The 21,435-nt window shown below is 38.9% G+C and overlaps 1 protein-coding gene across 1 annotated transcript in view; it reads left to right on the top strand.

The window, feature by feature from the left end:
• The window catches only part of HMCN1 (hemicentin 1), a 284,684-nt gene that overhangs the window by 227,822 nt on the left and 35,427 nt on the right, over positions 1 to 21,435 (top strand). The window contains exons 74-89 of the mRNA XM_089515825.1: positions 2,051 to 2,178; positions 2,703 to 2,859; positions 3,987 to 4,108; positions 5,504 to 5,668; positions 6,455 to 6,562; positions 8,586 to 8,723; positions 9,392 to 9,526; positions 10,257 to 10,526; positions 12,450 to 12,640; positions 13,480 to 13,693; positions 15,613 to 15,747; positions 16,176 to 16,366; positions 17,876 to 17,957; positions 18,975 to 19,244; positions 20,604 to 20,774; positions 21,218 to 21,388. Coding sequence (XP_089371951.1) covers positions 2,051 to 2,178; positions 2,703 to 2,859; positions 3,987 to 4,108; positions 5,504 to 5,668; positions 6,455 to 6,562; positions 8,586 to 8,723; positions 9,392 to 9,526; positions 10,257 to 10,526; positions 12,450 to 12,640; positions 13,480 to 13,693; positions 15,613 to 15,747; positions 16,176 to 16,366; positions 17,876 to 17,957; positions 18,975 to 19,244; positions 20,604 to 20,774; positions 21,218 to 21,388 — 2,648 coding nt within the window. The remainder of the gene's footprint in view (positions 1 to 2,050; positions 2,179 to 2,702; positions 2,860 to 3,986; positions 4,109 to 5,503; positions 5,669 to 6,454; positions 6,563 to 8,585; positions 8,724 to 9,391; positions 9,527 to 10,256; positions 10,527 to 12,449; positions 12,641 to 13,479; positions 13,694 to 15,612; positions 15,748 to 16,175; positions 16,367 to 17,875; positions 17,958 to 18,974; positions 19,245 to 20,603; positions 20,775 to 21,217; positions 21,389 to 21,435) is intronic.

Raw genomic sequence — 21,435 nt, 5'->3', positions numbered from 1 at the left:
CTTTTTGACCAGAAACAGCGCTTTCTCTACATTACAGTAATCCTTATCACAGCCCTTATCCTGAGTCAGGTGAGTAGCATTGTGCCAATAGGATATGCATTGGTGCAATTACATCATTTTAGTCTCTGTATTTAATGGCGATGCAGGTATAGATGTCAATGTACATTATATCACTCATTCAAAAAAAAAAAGATTTTTGCACCTTTTGTGGGACTCAATCTCTGGTATGCAAATTAAATTAAAAATATGGAACACAAGAAGTTTTTTATGCGGGGGGGGGGGGAGCAGGAGGGGAAAAACCCTGACAAAATGGTGAACAAAATGAAAAGGATGAATATTCATTGCCTTTGAGTAAGTAAAATTTCTTGGCCAAGATCCTGCCACATAGAGGAAAGGTACACGTGGGTGGTATTGTTTAATTTAATTTATTAGAGCTTTTGCACAATCTTTCGATTGCTGTGTACTTTGGGACATTTTCTTCAGAAAAAATCATTTGTGAAAAGTTCTTTTTGCACAAAAATGTGCGCTAACATTTTTGCACAATATTTTACAGTACAGTACAGTATTTTATGCATTACACTGGAGAAAAGTGTTGCTTAACATCTTTCCAATCCCATATGATTTGGATAATGAGAAAATAATTGGTATAGTATGCATATTTGGATTTGAGAATTAGAGTATAGCAATCCTGAGAGCAATGTGGATAAATTCTTGATGTCTTGTAAGTGTTTAGGGAAGATTGAGAGGATGGAGGTTGACTCAGACTTCCATCCTTTTGTCAAGTATAAGTACTTAGTATCTTGGGGGCAATTGGTTAACACATTGTAAATCACTTAGAGAGTGCCTAACACTATAAAGGGGTATAGAAATGTAAGTACTATTGCTAAGTTCTGTAGAGAAGCTCAACCAATGTCAGAGAGAGCAAGACCTGTGAGAAGTAAAGTGGAGCTAGCAGAAGGAAGAGAAGACTGGGATGATAGCCATTAAAACAAAATCTCCAGTGAAACAGGGTACTTCTCTTAGCTTTGGATAAAAAAAAAAACTATATAAAAACTCCCAGAAGGCAGCAGCTGCTTATTACAAATTATAATACTTTTTCATTTACCTTTCTTTGTGAAATTCTAATCAGAATTGTCAAAAGTATTTATACTTTAAATCTGGGTACTATGGCTGGGGGCAAACTTGGAAGGAAACTGCATTATTTCTCTGCTTGTAAGCTCCCCAGAGATGTTTGACTGGCCGCTGTTAGAAACGGGAAGCTCCCAAGGGAAAATCCATGGCTGGAAGACTTAGGATTCATTTTGGACTTTCATAGTTTTTACTTTGAAAGAAAGAGCTTTCAAACTGAGGTCTAGCGGACACTAGCTAGATATTCAGTGGGGTTTTTTTCCTAGAGAAAGCATATTTAGGATCAGAGTTTGGAAAGTTACGTTTCATAAGATTGAACATACTGATATGTTGAAGTCAAATTTAACCAAGCAGTGGTACTCCTCTGGGTCCCATGTCATCATTCTACCATTGCTCAGTTATGGATGATTTTAGAATTTCTTAATAGGTATTCTTCCTTAGAGTTACTTTCTACTTTGCTTTGTCGTGGACTAATTTTTCAGAGGAGTCTGAGTACCTGTTTCCATAAGTACAGATAACCTGTGAAAATCTTAGTTTGAATTCTTAAATAATTAGGCATTTTAAGATTTTTAAAGGCCTTTAGGGTGGCTTCTTAATTCTCGGGTAACATTTTGTGCACAGCTACAGAAAGATATTCAGATTACCAAATACATATGTTCTATTTCTGTGTGTGTGTATTCCAAAATCTATATGTCACAACAAGAACAGATTATATGCCCCACACTTGTGTTTTAAAAGCTTGAATGTGCAAGCTCACTATGCATTGTTCCTTTATGTAGCCTACCAGTATTTGTTTTTTAGAAGGTTGATTTTCTATTGGAAATGGAAACTTTATTTGTGTGGTGGGGAAAAGATGCAATAAATAGAAAAATTCTACTTTGCTTGTGTGCATTTGTTTTAAATCCTCTGTGTCTTCTTTTAGATATTCAGTGTCAAACAATGGATCCCTTCATATACATTCAGCACACGTGACAGACACCGGACGCTATCTTTGTATGGCAACCAATGTTGCTGGTACTGAGCGCAAGCGAATTGATTTCCATGTCCATGGTAGGTATGGACTACTACAGATAAACGTGCCCCGTAGGAAGGATTTAGTTACACTGAAAACTGTGGCCTTAATTCTTCTGAACCCATGTCCATTGCCGCTATGTGGGGAAGTCACTATAGGTGAGGACATGAGTGAGAGCTTTTTTAATGGCTGCTCCCTCCCTCTGGAGGCTAGGCTGGTTTCCTCCTTGCCTTCCTTTGCCAGTAGGCAAAGGCATTTTTGTTTAAGCAGCATTTTAATGGTTAAACAGGGAATATTAAGGTATGTGTTTTTAACTTTTGTATTGTTTTTAAATGATTTGTATATGGGGATTTTTTATGGTTTTAAAATATGATTTTAAATGTTTTTTTAAATTTGTTGTTTCTGGAAGCTGCCTTGAGTCCCACTCCAGAAGAAAGGCATCATATAAATGTAACAAAGAAATAAGCAAATGCATTGTTCCCATATGATAAACATTACCTGAGTGTAGACTGGCCTGCCTAATAAAGTGATGTGTCATGTTTTATGTTTTTTAAAATCTTAGTTCCTCCATCAGTTGCTCCTGGGCCTGTCAACATTACAGTCACTGTGAATGTCCAGACCACCCTGCCATGTGAAACCACAGGAATTCCTAAACCCACAATAGTCTGGAAGAGGAACGGACACCTCCTTAATGTGGATCAGAATCAGAACTCATTCAGGTGAAAGACACTATTTATATTTATTTATTATCATTTGTCCAGAGCCAAGCAGTCTGAAATTTGATCATGTGGAGCTCATTTTCATACAGTTTATACAGGGACGTAGCCAGGGGGGTGTTCTTGGGGTCCGGACCCCCCCTTCCATTAGAAAAATGAATGGTGCGTGCTACTGTGCCACCGCACCCAAGCCCCATTATAATGGTGGCACTTAGTCTGGATCCCCCCCTTCCCAAAATCCTGGCTACGTCCCTGGTTTAAATGGAAATTAATTACCTGTAACTCAGTCCACACAAGGGATGCATCTATCTCTCGTGGTTCAAAAGAGCATGCTTCTGAATCCCTTACCTTGGTAGATGAAGAGGGACAGAGCCTCTTCCTTTGACATTTTAAAGGAAGCTTTGAAAAAATTATTGGAGATATTTGGGGAGGAAAATATATTTGCTTTAGTATACCTCCTCATTATCCAATCCAGAAATAATTAAAGATATCAAGTGAAGTTGAGACCATTAATCACATTTCCAATTTAGAGATAATTCAGGATTTGGAGAGTTTTCATCCCAGAGTCACTGTCACACTAGGCAAAGTTACCATTGCTATCTATCACATTATGATGGCCTGCTGTCGCACTTGATCTCCCAAGTTTCCCTGCTTGCACTCCCTTCTTCTGTGACTTGATGCAGGCAGGTCAGATGACTGGGAGGCACCAGATAGTGGCATGCAGGGCCAAACTGAGACTGATTTTGAGCAAGCTCAGTGTGTGGGTATTCTGGATTGAGATCTGAAATGAACTCATGGGAATCAGGTCAGCAGAAATATAAGAAAGAATCTAGTTTGCTGAGAGGTGATAACTTTGGCTTCAGGGCAGAAAATTAAACTAGAGATGCTGGTACAAATCACTTCCCAGTGTGTGATCCTACAGCTCTTCCTCCCAGCTGAGTTTCAGTATCAAGTGAGCAAATATCAAATGAGTGTCAAGTGAGTTCCATATTGGGAGAAAGGTAGGAAGTAAATTACACAAACAAACAAACAAACATTTAAATCTTATATCTTATAGCAGTAACTTCACTAACTGTATCATATTTTGTCAAATGCTGGAATGAAGTATAACCACAAGTTTTTCTCCACAGGCTTTTGTCTTCGGGATCACTTGTAATCATTTCTCCCACAGTAGATGATACTGGGCTCTATAAATGCACAGTGTCCAATGAAGCAGGCGAGGATCAAAGAACAATTGCCCTCATGGTACAAGGTATAGTCTAATGGCACAATTAAAATAGCTATTTAGAATGTAAGAAAAGATTGGAATTAGGGTACTGGTAAGAAGTTGGCTTTTCAGCTTTGGGCCTTTCTGTCCTCTTGGTTCCAATCAATCAATCAATCAATCAATCAATCAATCAATCATATCTTTATCCTACCTTTCCTCTGGTGAGCTTAGTGCAATGTGCATGGCTCTCCTTCTCCGCCTTTACCTTCATAACAACTGTAAATACACAAACCTGAGGTGATCATCATATGGCCCTCCAGATTTGTTGGCATGCTCTCCCATCGTGCTTCAATTGAAAGGTGATGGGAGCTGCACCCCAACCGCATCTGGAGGATCACAGGTTGCTCACTCCAGTATATATAGAGATCATTATTTAGCCTTTCATCCTGATGATGCATCTTCACATAATTCTGCAAATAAGGATTCACCAGACATTCTTCTGTTTTACTGTTCAGATTGACAGCAATGTAGGGATGAGAGCCACTATGGAAGCCTTTTTGCATGAAAGATGGAGTACAGTCCGTCCTCGCCTTACGCGGGGGATCCGTTCCAGATCCCGCCGTGTAAGGCGAATTCCGCCTATGCTCGAGCCCCATTGGAAACAATGGGGCTCGTGTGCGGCGGCGTGGCGGCGCAGCGGCATGCAGGACGCAACGGGCGCGCTCGCCCATTCAGTTGAATGGGACGTGCCGCCCCTTCCGCCCTGTGCGCACCCCGCGGCTTGAGCGCGTATGCTCAAGGCCGCGTATGGCATGCCCGCATATGGCGCGGGCGCGCTGTATAAATATTCTAATTAATTAATTAACCTTTATGAAAACTACCATAGTTCTTTCCTAAACAGTAGTAGTAGGCATCAGATTCAGTTCACAACACAACTGTTACATAATTGATATGCATTTCACAGAGGTCCCAGGTCTGTTTTCTCATCCTTTCTGGAATCCAAAAGAACATTTTAAATAAATACTGAGTGTATTTGATAAGTCAGTGGAATTCACATATGATTGGACTTCTTGTTTACTTTCCCATTCAAACTTGTTTCCTTTTTGAAGAAGCTTTGTTCTTGGAGTTTGATCCATTTCTTATATATATTTTAAATAATGAATTTCTATATATATTTTTTAAAAAAACCTTTATGGGAAGCCTATACAACATATGATTCAGATGCTGATTCAGATAGGATAGACCTACTTCTTGAAGCTCAGTTTATCAACGTTGATTTGATAGATGGCAATGAAACAGGATCTGGATTACATTGCATTATATTGGCTTGTACTGTGTGTCCTTAATTTTGTATTCTTCTCATCAATTATTGTAGTTTATTCAAGGTAACATCACAGTGGTGTAAATTATCAGTACTCCTATTTATCTTTTTTCCCTTAGTACCACCATCCTTAGCAGATGAAGCTACAGATCTTTTGGTAACCAAACTGTCTCCAGTGGTGATTCCCTGCACTGCATCAGGTGTTCCTACACCAGCCATCCACTGGACCAAGAATGGAATAAAGCTTCTTCCTCGAGGAAATGGCTACAGAATTCTGTCTTCAGGTTACAGTATTTTTGGGTTATAAAGATTTTGAATATCGTTTTGGAATTTCATATTAATGGGAGAGGGAGAGATTCACAATCATTTTGTCCTTAAACGGTGCCATCATTTCTCTCTGAGCCAGAACTGTTGGTTATAGGTATACACTATTGGATCATCCCTTCTCAGGTCCACTTTTCTACCTCTATTCCCCATGGAACTTCCTCTCCCAGGTGTTCTTTCTCTAGTTAAGGTTTCAAATCCAGAGATCTAGAATGCTGTCACGAGAAAAGTGTGTGGCTGGATATTGAAAGGAGGCAGTGATGGGTAGGTGGAGGGTTAAATAGTTTTACTCTTGTGCATTCATATGCGGTAGAGAAATGATAGCCAAACACTTGGATATATTTTATTTGTATATCTCCATTATATTTTCCTACCACCCTCCTTCATCTCTGAAGGTCTCTTACTTTGAATTATAGTAGTCCTGTGTTGTGTCTCTTGCAAGTTATCTGTGAGAAATAGTGGAAGCAAAGTACATTTCTGTTTCACTTGACATTTTCATAAAAGGCTCAGACAAATGGAAATCTTTTAATGAAAGGATCCTTGCTCCAGGCCTATAGATTTTAGTGCTGCTCTTGCTGAAGAAGTTCCTACTATGTTGCACATTCCTTTTACTTTTTAAAACAATAATTGTGGCGGTTGGGGGGGACTGCATTCGAACTGCCCAAAAGTTGGAAGTGGACTCTGATCATCCTTTGACTGTTTCAAACAGAGCATAATTGGTAAAGTTTTCCTATCTCTTCCTTTAGGTGCTGTTGAAATAATGGCTGCTCGGCTGGACCATGCAGGAAAATATACCTGTACTGCTCGTAACGCTGCTGGCTCTGCCCATAGACATGTTGCTCTTCATGTTCAGGGTGAGGTGGGAACATGCATGTTTCTTGTCCACTTGAAGGAGGATGTTTTTCACCACTGTGAATCTAAGAGCCTAATACATATTCAGAATGCTCAAGTGGCACTGACTTCTTGGGTGTGTGACCAGCTACATCTTCAAAAAATCCCAGTGGTAGAGCAATGGAGAGTTATTCTGGATAGTGGATAGTGGTAACAATTCCTGCGTACAAATCTATGTGAGCTTAGAAAATAGCATGCCAGTGAGAGAGGGAGAATTTTTTTTTTTGTTGAACTCTACCTGATGCCTAGTTTTCTTTTTTTGTCTTCAGTAAATTTCTGTGTATACAGGAATATTCAAATATGGATTCTTGATATGGCTGTAGCTCATAATTATATAATTGTGATTATTCTGAAAAGTTCAGATCTGCCCTAGTTCTAGAATCTATATTTATTTCAAAATGTATGGAAACCTTTTTACCCTTAATTCATAAGAGCCTAAAACAGCAAGTTCTGTGTAATACTATTTGTGAGAAGTTGTTGCTGATCTGTAAAACAGAGAGTGAAGGCTAAATAAGTCGGTCCAAGCCCCAACTCCATGCATATTTATCCTAGGGCCAATGACTTTGATGGCTTCCAGTCAGTGAATCTGCTTCAAACTTTTAAAGAAGCTATCTATAGTAGTGAGTCCTATCCCACAAATAGGTATGATATCTCATTTAAACTTTGGACTAAAATGCTATGTAGGCACGCTACCCCACTTTACATGGGAATTACCAGCAACTGAAGCCTGGGAGGAAACCCAGTGAGTTCTTGGGTAGAAAAGCACAGGACTGTGTTATTAATCTAGGGTTGTAAGGAAATAGCAGTCCCTTGAGCAGAGATTACATTTAGTCCCTGTAGGTAAGTACACATTTAATGCATTTATAGGACACTTTTGGTCTTTTGTGTCTGTTCTGAAACCCTCTGGAGATCAGTGTAGACACAATGTTAGAATGCTTTTTACAGGATGATTACTTTTAAATACTTTAATACTTTTTTCTTTTAAAAAGTTAAGACCTGGGTCATACTCTGGAAAACAAAAATAAAATATTCCTCTATTTGGGTAACGGTTGGTCCAGTATAATACATCTGATTATAGTCTGGTTTTTCGTGTGTGTTCACTGCATCATTCTAAAAATGCAAATAATTTTATCTACATAGGCACATTGTGTGTTATTGTAAGGATGCAGTATGATGGTTATAAAATGAACAAATAGAAGAATTAGGACTTCCTTTGCCTGGATCTTAAGACTAATAGCAAAATCCCAGCTACTGCTCTTGACATCAGGACCTTTTCAGTTGTGGTCCCATCTCTGTGGAACTGTCCCCCAAAGGATTAATATCTAATGCCTTCTTTGGCTGTTTTGAATAGTTCCAATCTGTTTTTGACCGAATAGTGATATCTAATATGCATGTTAAACTGTACCTTTACACTGTTGCTGCCATTCTGATTATAATTCAGGATGCCAAAATAGTCTGTAGTTGGTTGTTGTCCAAAATACAATCTTTTATGTTGCAGTTTTAGTTTAACATATTTTATATTTTAACTTGTTTTATTATTTTACAGGTTGAGTCTCCCTTATCCGGGATCCCGAAATCTGAAATACGCCAAAAACCAAAACCTTTTTCATGGGTGACTGAGATAGTGGCACCTTTATTTTCTGATGGTTTAATGTACACAAACGTTGTTTCATGCACAGAATTATTAAAAAAAATTATACAATTACCTTCAGGCTATGTGTATAAAGTGTATGTATGAATTTTGTGTTTAGACTTGGCTCCCATCTCCATGATATCTTATTAAGTGCATACATGCAAATACAGGTATTCCATAATCCAAAGAAATCCAAAATCAAAACACTTCTAGTCCTAAGCATTTCAGATAAGGGATACTCAACTGTAGTTATGAAACATCTTGAGAAGGTTCCCACCCCTCTGGAAGTTGGTTTTAATGTATTTAACTAGCTAGGTGGATCAGCTTTCCTTCTGTGCTCATTTGTCTCTTAGAAGCACCAGCTATCCAACTCCAGCCTGGCACACTTGATGTTATTCTCAACAACCCAGTTCTCCTACCATGTGAAGCAGTAGGCACACCTCGTCCTGTAATAACATGGCAGAAGGAAGGGGTCAGTGTTATCACCACAGGTATCTTGGTTTGTTATATAATTTACATCCCAGATCGTGTAACTACATTCAGTTGGAATAAATCTAGTATTATAATTATGTATTGTAAGAAAGGTTATTTTATACCCAGAACATCTCAAAGAACTAATTCACACACACAAATCTTCATCAAATAATGACATTCAGGTAAACATGGGCTATGGATAGCTCTCTTGATGTCAACTCAGTGTAAAGATGATTACTTGATGGAGCAAGTCCACACATTCGGTTGCCTGCCACCAAATAGCGAGAAATCGGATGAAGTGTGAATAAGTGAAACAGATCTAAAGAAATGATTACAGTGTTTTCTTGAATACTTGAAGAAAGGAGTGTTCACAGTTGTTCTAGAAATTTTATTTCACCGCTAAACTCCCTTACAATTAGAGTATGAGTCTTCATGTTTATCCTAAATTGCTGTTTCCAGAGTTTAAACACATTACTTTCTCTTTCATATTCTCAGTCCATAAGGTGTATAGATGCTCCCCTATCTTTTTAAATATCTGAAAAATGTGAACATAATCCTCCTTCCCCCACCTTGAACATAGTGCAGTTCCTTCAACCTTTCCTCAGGTGACTCATCTCAGATTTTAGTCAGACTTTGCTTCTCTGCAGTTGTGCCTCATTAAATATATCATGTTCATGTATTCTAGGGAACAGATACACAGTTCTTCCTAATGGCAGTCTGCAGATTGCAAAAGCTGCTGTTGAAGATGCTGGGACCTACATATGTGTTGCTCAGAACCCAGCAGGCACTGCGGTTGGAAAGATCAAATTAAAAATTCAAGGTAAGCTTTACCTGTGAACTGGAAATCTAGGTCAAACCCAGTTGTTAGGCCCTACTCAAGAAGACACACTGAACCATTGGGAACTTGATAACTCTACCTATTTGTAAGTTCCATGGATTCAAAGGCTCCATTCTAATTGAAGTTGGATTTAGGCCCTATTATTTATCTGATGTTACATTAGAAAACATTCAGTATGGTGCTAAACTGTTGTCAGTTACTATGTATTCTCTCTTGGAAGAATAAAGAATTTCAGAGTAATCTTTTCTAAGGAAAAAGAAAAGAAATACTAATTTTTGAAATTTTTGCTTTTTTTGAGGCAAAATCTCCTTACAGATGTTCACACAATAAGAAGATGAATTATAAAATGCAATTAATTAAAATAACATGAAGCAGGAAAATCAGCTGCAACAATAGATATCACAAAGTTGATTTTAAAAGCACCATGGAGCAACCAGGTCTTTACGACCTGTTTAAATACAGTCAGAGTCATGCCCATGTCAAGGGTGGGGCCACCACAGAAATGACCACATCTCCCATGCCTATCTGTCAGTGCTTGCTTTTCTCCCCTGTGCATAAGAAAAGGCTATGAAACTCAAAGAGTGAAATACCAGCCCACAAAATTCTCAAGCAGGAGGGATTTTTATGAAGATAAACGCTGTGGAATATAGGGAGTGGTACCCCATTATTTTAGAGCCTTGTTGATTGAAACAATGTATTCATTACCTTTCAGTTCCTCCAGTTGTTAGATCTCATCCTGAAGAATATGTGGTTGTTATGGATAAGCCGGTTACTCTGTTGTGTGAATCAGGAGGTTACCCTGTACCTCAAATTGCATGGCATAAAGATGGACAGCAGGTCACAGAGTCTATAAGGCAGCGAATTCTCAGCACTGGGTCTTTGCAGATTGCATTTGCTCAGCCTAGTGACACTGGACGTTATACATGCACTGCTACCAATGCGGCTGGATCAAGCAGCTCCAGTATGGAACTCACTGTGCTTGGTAAGTTAAACTAGAATTGGGAAATAGAAGTTGGCCTGTTAAACATGGCAGTAAGCTAGAATGGTGGCCAAATTGGTTTGTTTGTTTTTAAACATTTCAATTGTCTTTTTAAACAAATTATTTTACAATCTTAACCATTATAAATAGACGGCTAGAGTCTATTAGCATTAAAGAGGCTTTCACACATTTCTTGCATTATTAGAAATCAGAGACCCATTTTAACTGAATGACCCTGTGTCCACATTCTGCTGAGCAACCAGTATTATGAAGGCCAGACATGACTTGCATCCTATGCTTGCACCGCTTAGGAACAGAGAAATAATATCAATAAATAAACAAAGAGTGTTATACCACTGTGTGGCATCAGCAGGATCATGATCTATGTGTATTTCTACATGCATATAGAAATACTTTCAGTTCTCAGAATCATTTTCTCCTCTAGGCTAAACTCAGCAATAAGATCTACATGCTGATAGGGCTTCATTACCTTATCAACTGCACAGCACGGGGATTTTGCAACCAGAGGACAGGATCAAAATTCAGAATGACCTGAATAGACTAGAAAGCTGGGCCAAAGCTCAAAAAATAAATTTCAATACAGAGAAATGTAAGGTACTCCACTTAGGGTGGAAAAACAAAATGCATATATATAGGAAGGGGGACACCTGGCTGAACAAAACTACATACGAAAGGGATCTAGGAGTTCAAGTAGACCACAAGTTGAACATGAGTCAACAGTGCAATGCGGCATCTAAAAAGGCCAATGTGATTTTAGGCTGCGTCAATAGAAGTATAGTGTCTAGATTAAGGGAAGTAATAGTGCCACTCTATTCTGCTTTGGTCAGAGCCCACCTGGAATACTGTGTCCAGTTCTGGGCACCACAATTTAAAAAGGACATTGTGAAACTGGAGCATGTCCAAAGGAGGGTGACCAAAATAGTGAAGGGTCTGGAAACCATGCTCTATGAGGAACGACTTAGGGAGCTGGGGATGTTTAGTCTGGACAGGGACGTAGCCAAGGGGGGCGTTCTTGGGGTCCGGACCCCCCCTTCCATTAGATAAAATGAATGGTGTGTGCTGCTGTGCTGCTGCACCCAAGCCCCATTATAATGGTGGCACTTAGTCCGGACCCCCTCCCTTCCCAAAATCCTGGCTACGTCCCTGGTCTGGAGAAGAGAAAGTTAAGAGGTGATATGATAGCCCTCTTTAAATACTTGAAGGGATGTCATATTGAGGAGGGAGCAAGCTTGTTTTCTGCTGCTCCAGAGACCAGGACCCAGAAAAATGGATGCAAGTTATAGGAAAAGAAATTCCACATCAACATTAGGAGGAACCTCCTGACAATAAGAGCTATTTGACAGTGGAACATACTCCCTCAGAGAGTGGTGTAGTCTTCCTCCTTGGAGGTCTTCAAACAGAGGCTGGATGGCCATCTGTCAGGGATGCTTTGACTGAGAGCTCCTGCATGGCAGGAGTTGAACTGGATGGCTCTTGTGGTCTCTTCCAACTCCGATTCTATGCTTCTATGCTGCCAGCATTATGATTTGGCCAGCTGAGATTGTCAATGGGAGCCAAGAAAAAAATGCATGAGATCTGAGGTCTGAAAATTACACATTGATTAACTAAAAACAATTATTGAAGACTGACAATCTTTGTTCTAGTTCATAAACTAGTGACTAGTTTACATCAAGTCTCCTCTCACAGTTATGACAGCTTCTCTGATATATTGAAGAAATGCTACCATATCACTTCTGTATTTCCAAGGTAAACAGTTCTTTCAGTTACCACTTGTATAAATATGGTGTTTAATGTCCTTCCATTTGCATGTACACTATTACTGATGTGTACACAGAAAGAGTTTGTCATCCAACTTTGCAGAAGCCCAAGAACATATATAATTAATTGTATCTTTTTTTAATATAGTCCCACCTAAGATACGCAGCACCAAGGATCACTACTCAGTTGTTGAAAATTCACAAGTAGTTCTGTCATGTGTTGCTGATGGAATTCCAACACCATCTATGAACTGGAAGAAAAATGGCATTCTTTTAACAAGTACAATGAGAATACACAGATCTGGGACATATGGAGATCTCTTTGTGGACAATGCTGTAGTAAGTGTTAGTTAAAACAACATGCTGAGGATGGATGTGACTAAGGAGAGGATCTGGCCTTTTCCCCCTCTCTTTTAGTCTTGCACAAAAGTCACATTGGCCTGTTACAGACTGCCAAAATAAAGCTGCTTCAGGTCTCTTTGGAGGTATGCTGTTTAAATGATGCATGCAGCCTAAGAATCTGGAAGCTGCACCAAAGCTGCACTCCAGTGCTTGGGAATGGAGTGTGGCTTTGGCGCAACCTCCGGACTCTTAGGACCCATGCATCATTTAAATAGCATACCTCCAAAGAGACCCGAAGCAGCTTTATTTTGGCAGTCTATAACAGGCCATTTAGATCTGAATGCAGATGTGAATATATTTGAATGTGTCAGATTGCAAAATGTATTTTCCAAAGAATGTACTACATATGCCCCTGTCCTCATATAAAACAGTGGCGGGCAACTTTGGAAGGTCTGAGGGTCATATATGCCCTCCACCAGATTTTGGCAGGTCATTTCCTGATTCCCTATCAACCCTTTGTTTAATTTCCAAAATAGCAAATTGCACCTTGAGAAGCCTGGGGTCCGTGATCTGACATGTACATCTAGATATACTGTGGCTGTTATGTATTTTATTTCATTTAAAACACTGAGAAGTTGGTTTAGAGGTGATAAAAGATTTGTCATGTTGTATAAAGCTCTACCATTGTGGAAAATTTCACCTGAATTTAAAATATTTACTGTATACAAACTGTAATTATATGCCTTCTGAGATGCCCACTTAGAATAAATGACTCTCATATGTGTTCTATATAATATATTTTCTTACATTTTTTATATTTCTGTCCCTGCCTACAGCCAGAAGATACTGGCATCTACACCTGCATTGCCAGCAATGTTGCTGGTGAAGACATTTACAGAATCAACTTAACAGTTCATGTACTCCCAACCTTTACTGAACTCCCTGGAGATGTGGCTTTGAAAAAAGGAGAACGACTTCAATTGATGTGTCAAGCAACTGGAGTCCCTGTACCCAAAATCACATGGACTTTTAATAATAATATTATCCCAGGTAGATTAATCCATGAGGGGGCAGTTTGACAGTATATTATGAGACTGGATCTAGGTTAGGATAATTGAATTATTGACATGGAATTAATAAATATGGTTGTTGTTGTTGTCATTATTGTGAGTTTTCAAGTCATTTCTGACTTTTGGCAACCCTTAAGCAAGCCTATTTTGGGGTTTTCTTGGCAGAATTTGTTAAAAGGTGGGTTGCCCTTGCCTTCCTCTGAGGCTGAGAGAGTGTGACTTGCGTATAGGCACCCAGTGGGTTTCCATGGCCAAGTGGGGATTCAAGTGCTTGTTTCCCATTGTCCTAGTCCAACACTCCAATCACTACACTTTGCTGGCTGTCATCTGATTCTTAGTCAATTAATGGGGGTTAATTTACTATTTTGCCCACTGTAATTGGAACTAGCAATTGAATTTAGGCCAGTATGTACATTTAAGTACTTAACTTTTGCAGCTTCCATTTTTTCCCCCTGGATGAGGATGCTTTTTCCTTCAGTGTGGCTTTACTGTACTTTCTAACCTTTCTACATCACCCTATACAAATTTGTGTTACAACCACATCTACAATGCTTTGTACAGTTATTTTATTGCATATAAAAAGGGATATTGTAACTATAGGAAATAGGCTGAGCCTGTGCTACTCTGGCTCTTGTGCTCACTTGGGTCAGTGCCCGGGTCAGTGCAGGGACAGGAGGGTGTTTTCACACCTATCCCTGGGCCAACCCAGGACCCACAACCAACACATGCTCCTTACTTTGCCACACCACTTTTGGTACTGAGAGCCCCCTGTCACCACGTCTGATTAATAAATGGGTACTTAGCTACACCCACGTGGCCTGGCACCTGATTTCCACATCAGACATGATGACGGGGGGCTTCTCAGTACCAGCGATGATGTGGCAAGTACAGGTGGATGTATAAACAGCCGGGGTTTGCCACTATTTCCACAGCAAACTCCACAGCACACCAGGGTCAAATTAATCCAGGATAAAGGCTGCTTACCCTGGGATTGGGCTAGATCCCCTGGATCCATGTCTAGTCTGGCAGGATTGGACCCAATCCTGGCCCTGGGGTTTTGGCCTGTGTTGTCTGAACTGGATGACACGAGACTGGGGGGGATATGGGACTTTTGGACAACCCCAACCTTTTCTTCTTCTCTCATATTAATTAATTAACAATAATCTTTTCTTCTTCTCTCATATTTATAGAACCTGTAGTCATGCACTTAGGCTACGTGGTGGGTGATTCATATAGATAAAATGAAGTAGTCCTTCAGGTAGTGCATAGTTAAACTGTGGGATTAACAATCTCAAGAAGTGGTTGTACCTACAAGTCAGAAAGTATATGGCTTTGTATGTATCAGTGTAAAAAAAGTGGGCTCAGTTATGAATGGCATTTCTGAAACATGAAAACTAAAATTTTCCTTTGTCATAAAATAGGACAATGAAAAAGAGAAGCCCAATAATTAAAATCAGAAATAACATAAACACATTATGTGTGTGTTCATTAATTTGGGAGTAATTAAGTAAAAATTAAAACCTTTTTTCTTAAACACTCCTCAGTTATACAGCATCACTGTTAACATGTAGGCTGCACTGACTCTTAAAATGACTGAATGCCTTGTTAACTTTAGCCACTAAATGCCTTGGTTTCTACAAATGGTCCTGCTTAGGTAAATCTTCATTGGAAAAAAGTTCAGTAACTGCAAATCATCTTGCAAAATACCATGCAACAAGAGGTACGGTGTACAAATAACTAGGGCCAGAAAGCTGAGACAATTCCCTTCACTGGTGATTATTAACATAAATCTGCATCTACTAGCAAAAGGGATACTGAATATCCAAGCCTATGTCTCTGAAGCTTTAACCAAACTTCCTTAATTGTTCTGTTTTTCTTTTTCTTCTCTTGCTCTATCAGCAAAATATGATGGTGTGAATGGAGTTAGTGAACTTGTCATTGAAAGAGTATCTAAAGAAGACTCGGGTACCTATGTATGTACAGCAGAAAATCTTGTTGGGTCCATAAAGGCACTTGGCTCTGTGTATGTTAAAGGTATGTATTACAAAGTAAGTCCTGAGCTCATTTCTTTGATTCCTTGGTTTCAAATTTCAAGTAACAGAACTATCAGTTATGCCAAGGGAGAGTAATGGAAATGGATTGTCCATCTCATGAAAATAAAAAGTGCTTGGCTTTAATTGGCATTCATATGTGAATATGTCATGTTCAAATTAGAGCTGGAACAAATTTCACATTTATATTTTAATTTCAGTGAATTTTCTACATTCAAAAGGATCAAATTTAAAATGATTTATTAATCCATAACAATGGGTTCGTTTTCATCCCATTTTTGCAAAAAAAATCTGTTTTCAACATTTGTAATTACTGCTTGGCATTCATGTTAGGTTTCCTAGCTCAAAAGGCTTTCATTTTCATTTGAATTCTGATTTTATATGTCACCCAACCTGTTTTTCCCCCCCCAGAGCCCCCAGTCTTCATGGGAGATTATCACCCCAGCCGCATTGAGCCCCTTGGTGGCAATGCTGTTCTCAACTGTGAATTTGGAGGAAACCCACCACCAACTATTCAATGGAGCAAAAAAGGAATTGGCATTCCAATCAGCAATCGCATCAGACAACTCAACAATGGATCTCTTGCCATCTTTGGCACAGTAGTGAGTGAATACTTAATATCTGGATTGCAGTGATTGCACTTTAATTATACAGGATTTATCAAGCACGTTTCTTCCACATTTCTCTCTAAGGTGTTCAGGGGATTTTTTTTTTAGGACTATCTCTTTTGTCTTCCTACCAATCCAAGGAGCTGTAAATTAACTATAATATAAACTTGAGTTACATCCTTTTATGGGTGTCACATACATTTAAGTATATTTTCTGACCTTATATGCTATATTGTTCTACTGTCTCCTGAAAAGGAACTACTGTGGTATAATCAGGGATTAGTAGAAATTCATTTCAATTTGTTTTTTTTAATGAGAATTTACTGAAATTCACATGTTTTGTGAACATGTCTGAGTTGATTACCTATATATTCATCCACTATCATTCTAAATAAGGGTTGCTACTTTTTTCCCTCTGAGATACTCTCTTAACACCCATATGGCAAATACGGTGTTAAATAAATTAAATAGAAAGAAACTGGATGCAATATAGAGAAGAGTTATATAAAAGAGATGACAAAATACAGATCACATGGAATGAGGAGCCATACAAAAATGAACCCCAAATTCTAAAAAGCAAGGTGGAAGTTGCAATAAGAGAAATGGCAAAAAACAAATCACCATGAACAAATGATATTCCAGTCAAACTACTGAAATCCATATTGACAGAATCAACACTAGTGCTAACCAACATATGTCAACAGATATGGAAAACAAAATGATGGCCAACAGATTGGAAACGATCAATATGCATCCCCCTCCACAAAAAAGGAGACACAAAATACTGCAGCAACTGTAGGAACTTAGCGCTAATCTTTCATACAAGCAAAATTATGCTCAAAATTCTACAACACAGACTCCAACCATACATGGAGAAAGAAATCCCAGAGCTCCAAGTGGGTTTCAGAAAAGGAAGAGGCACTAGGGACCATACTGCAAACATGTTTTGAACAATGGAGTGCAGCAAGGAATTCAAAAAGAAAATCAGTATATGCTTTAGAGATTATAGCAAAGCCTTTGACTGCATAGATCATGAAAGGCTATGCAACACATTTAAAGACATCGGAGTGTCAACACAACTGGCAGTCCCGATGAGGAATCAGTACTCAGAATAAGGGGCTACTGTCAGAATTTAGCACGGAGCAACAAAATGGTTGTCCATTGGCAAAGGAGTCAGACAAGGCTGCATCCTGTTCAACTTATATGCAGAACATACTATATGAAGAGGGGGCAATTAGCATACAGTTTTAAACCACTTAGAGACTGCTCGGTGTGGTATGAAGCAGTATATAAATGAATGTGCTATTGCTACCATGTCACCTACAACTATATCACCATAAACAATTTTGCAACCTTTATTAAATGGTACTGAATCCTTTCCATTTCCTACACAAACATACAGACGTACACACCATACTGTTTGGAAAGAGCTATATTACATTGCAAATCAACAAGTAATTCTGGATTGATTGTTCATCTGAGAATATGTTTGTTTTTCTACAGAATGAGGATGCTGCAGAATATACGTGTGTAGCTACAAATGATGCTGGTGCAGTTGAACATCATGTTACCTTAACATTACACAGTAAGTCAAAAAAGAAAAGAAGAGAAAAGAATGAAAGAATAAGAAAAGGATATTCCTGCTGGAATTAGAGGATCTAAATTTTTTTAGCTAGATATATCTGTTGTATATGTTAGTGCAAGCAGCTTTTAAGACAAACTAAGCTCATTTATATAAAATATATCTGTTAAGGTATGTTTTTAATCTCTCAACAACAAAGTGTTTGACTAAGAAGCACTGAATTGCAATCGTCATCTAGTGAGTTAAATAACTTAAGCTAAATACAATATTAGTTCTACTTAGAGGAAACCTACTGAAATCTATGGGACTTAAAATTAGCTGCACCCAGTACTTCCCATTTGTTTGTGGTAAGTAACTTTTGATTTAGTATTAAACACTAAGCTTCCCATCTCATTCTGGATTTCCTCCACCCCTTATTATTCCACCCCAAGGGAAAAATCAAACCTTGAGGAAGGCATTCCTTGGGGAGAGTTGAGGGACATCCACTAGGCATACTTCCAAATTAATTTTTTATGAATTTTATCACAAACTGATCTGGACTAAAGACATGTATCCAAACCTAGCTATTAATTTTGATGATTGTGTTATCTCCCCTAGTTGCAAATGTATTTAGAATCCTAAAATAATGAATTAAAGAAATATAATATGTCTAGATTTCACAGCTCTAAATTTTCCTGTGACGTTCTCAGCTCAAAACAAAAAAAAAAAAAATGCCATAGTGCATTTTTAAAAGGACAGTTTTGAATGAACTATTCTTAGAAGTCCATACTTCAGGATAAATTCCATGTAAGAAATGTTTTTTAAAGAGCAAAAACAAAAAAGAAAATACACGGAACAACAAGTATTTAAACAAATGAAAGTACCACATCAAACTTCATTAACTCTCTCTATATTTCTAATTCTATTTCCAATGTCCTACTCAACACACTGGGGAGGGTTTGTTGGGTAAAATGAAGTGATTCTTGCTTTTAGTGATTTATTGCAAAACACAGCAAAACTGAAATATTCTGTTTATGCTAGGTGCACCTGTTATTACTATTGAACCAGTAGAGACTATTGTTGATGCCGGAACTACAGCAGTGTTGAACTGCCAAGCAGAAGGAGAACCTCCTCCAACCATTGAATGGTCTCGTCAAGGCAGGCCTCTTCAAGGCCAGGACCGAATAACTGTTTTGACGAATGGCTCCTTACATATTGCAGTTGCACGTAAAGAGGATACTTCCGAGTATGAATGTGTAGCTAGGAACCTCATGGGCTCTGTTCTGGTCAAAGTGCCATTCATTGTCCAAGGTGTGTACCAAATTTTTCATTTTGCTGGGTGTACTAAAGTGTATAGGTTCTCAAGAAAGAAGTAATAAAGAGGTGACACTTTCCATCTCTCATTTTGTACAACAGTACTTTGTGAACTTTGCCTTGACGTATATTGACGTATATGAGAGGCCTGGTACCATGTCAGGTTACTGTTCTTCTAGAAAGGAAAAGTAATCACAGCATTATGGGCAAAAGGTTCCCATTTACCAATGAGGTTGCTTACCGCCTTGCTGTAAGCTTTAATGCTCTTGTATTATCTTTTCCCATTTGGCTTCTGTAGGAGGGCAGGGAAAAGCAGTGCAGAATATTTTACAATATGCTTCTATGCTGGAGAGTTCAGTTGTTTCCAAAGCAGGGACACTGCAGAGTTACCAAAGTATAGAAAGCATGAGGGCATACTTCTGAAAAACTCTCCCTACGATCTTGACTTGGAAAACTTTGCCCTAAAGTAGCTTTGCAACATTGATTTCCCACTTTTCATACATTTGGCCCAGTATTACTTATTGCTATACATCAGATCCCCCTGTTCCATTCCCATTTTAAGTGCTAGGTGCTGGCTGAGGCAGGATGTCAGCCCAGGCCATCCCCACCAAGGAGGAGGGCTGTGTGATGCCCTCCACAGCTGGGACAACCCACAGGAAGATCCTAGCTTGGGTCCAGAGTTACTGCCGCACACCGTGCATGGGTGGGAGAAAGTAGGTACCCCTTCCAGCTGTGGCCTATGCCCATCCCATAGAGTTTTACCCAAAGTTCCATAACTTGCCAACTTCCCTTTCCTACATTGTTCTAACATGCCAGAGGCTGCTACACATGTATCACATCCCAGCCTTCTCTAACATTGCTTTAAAAATACATATATGAGTATTTCCAGGTACAATACTATGCAGCAACCAGTTCAGTCTAAGCCTTCTTATATGTGCAAATAGAATTACACCTGGCATATTCAAACCATTAATGACAACCAACCAGTGGGGCTCTTGGATTTTTTTTAACCTTAGATATTTATCTTTCTGTTTGTTTTTCTCCATTAAAAAGAAGGAAGGAAGGAAGGAAGGAAGGAAGGAAGGAAGGAAGGAAGGAAGGAAGGAAGGAAAAATAGTTCACTGTCATGACTCTTGTTTCAAATTACTATTCAGTTATGAACCAATGCCCACCTACTAAGGACCAGTGATGGAGGAAACATTCTCTTCTCTTCTGTTCTATTCTTTTCTATACTAGTTTTACTTATCCACTTCTTCAAATTTTTCAATAGAAAGACAGGGAAAGAGAGAGAGAATATACTCATATCTCTGACTGAGAAGGATACTGACTGAAATTAATATTAATGTTCTACTTCAGTGCATGGTGGATATTCTGAATGGCTTGAATGGCAAGCATGTAGCGTAACATGTGGTCAAGGTGTTCAAAAGAGGATCCGTCTGTGCAACAGTCCACTCCCTGCAAATGGTGGACGGCGATGTATGGAGCCTGATAATGAAATACGTAGCTGTCTGAACAAACCATGCCCAGGTAAATTTTCAGCAGTTTGCAAACATGCTGTAGTAGTTTGTCAGGAATGGGAATGCCACTTCATTTCATTTCAGCTCCATTTAATCAAAACTGTAATCCCATCATCATGTTTCTCTCATCCATAAGGGACTCACACATTACACTCTGCTGAAATGTAGATACCCTAAAAATATTAATTGTTAGAATTATATTTTGTTTGTGTCAGTGGGATATATTTTACAGTAGCCTAGCAACCCTGATAATTTTACATTCCTTTTTGTTTTAATTAGAGGATGTTTTGGTCAGACTCAAAGTAAACCTTGAAGCTTGTCATTTATCACTGCTCTGGTCTGAGCTGATTCCATTGTGCATTTGACAATAGTTTGCTTATTCTAATAATCCTGAGACAAAATAGATTTTGCAGTATATGTTAATAAGTCATGGATAATATGTATTCTGTTCAGTGGATGGCAGCTGGTCTGAATGGGCATCTTGGGAAGAATGCTCTAAAACCTGTGGGCAAGGGAACAAGACAAGAACCAGAACTTGCAGCAACCCTTCAGCTCAGCATGGTGGGAAGCTCTGTGATGGCTATGCTGTAGAGTCAATCATGTGCAACATCAGGCCCTGCCCAGGTGAGAGTGAACAGGAGTTGTGTGGCACATACAAGACAAACATCTTC

This window comes from Sceloporus occidentalis, unplaced genomic scaffold (genome assembly GCF_023333645.1).
Source record: "Sceloporus occidentalis isolate IW3139 unplaced genomic scaffold, rSceOcc1.0.p SCAF_3, whole genome shotgun sequence".
In the NCBI taxonomy this organism is placed as follows: domain Eukaryota; kingdom Metazoa; phylum Chordata; class Lepidosauria; order Squamata; family Phrynosomatidae; genus Sceloporus; species Sceloporus occidentalis.
The sequence above is the reverse complement of the archived record's forward strand: the minus strand, read 5'-3'. Positions and strand labels throughout refer to the sequence as shown.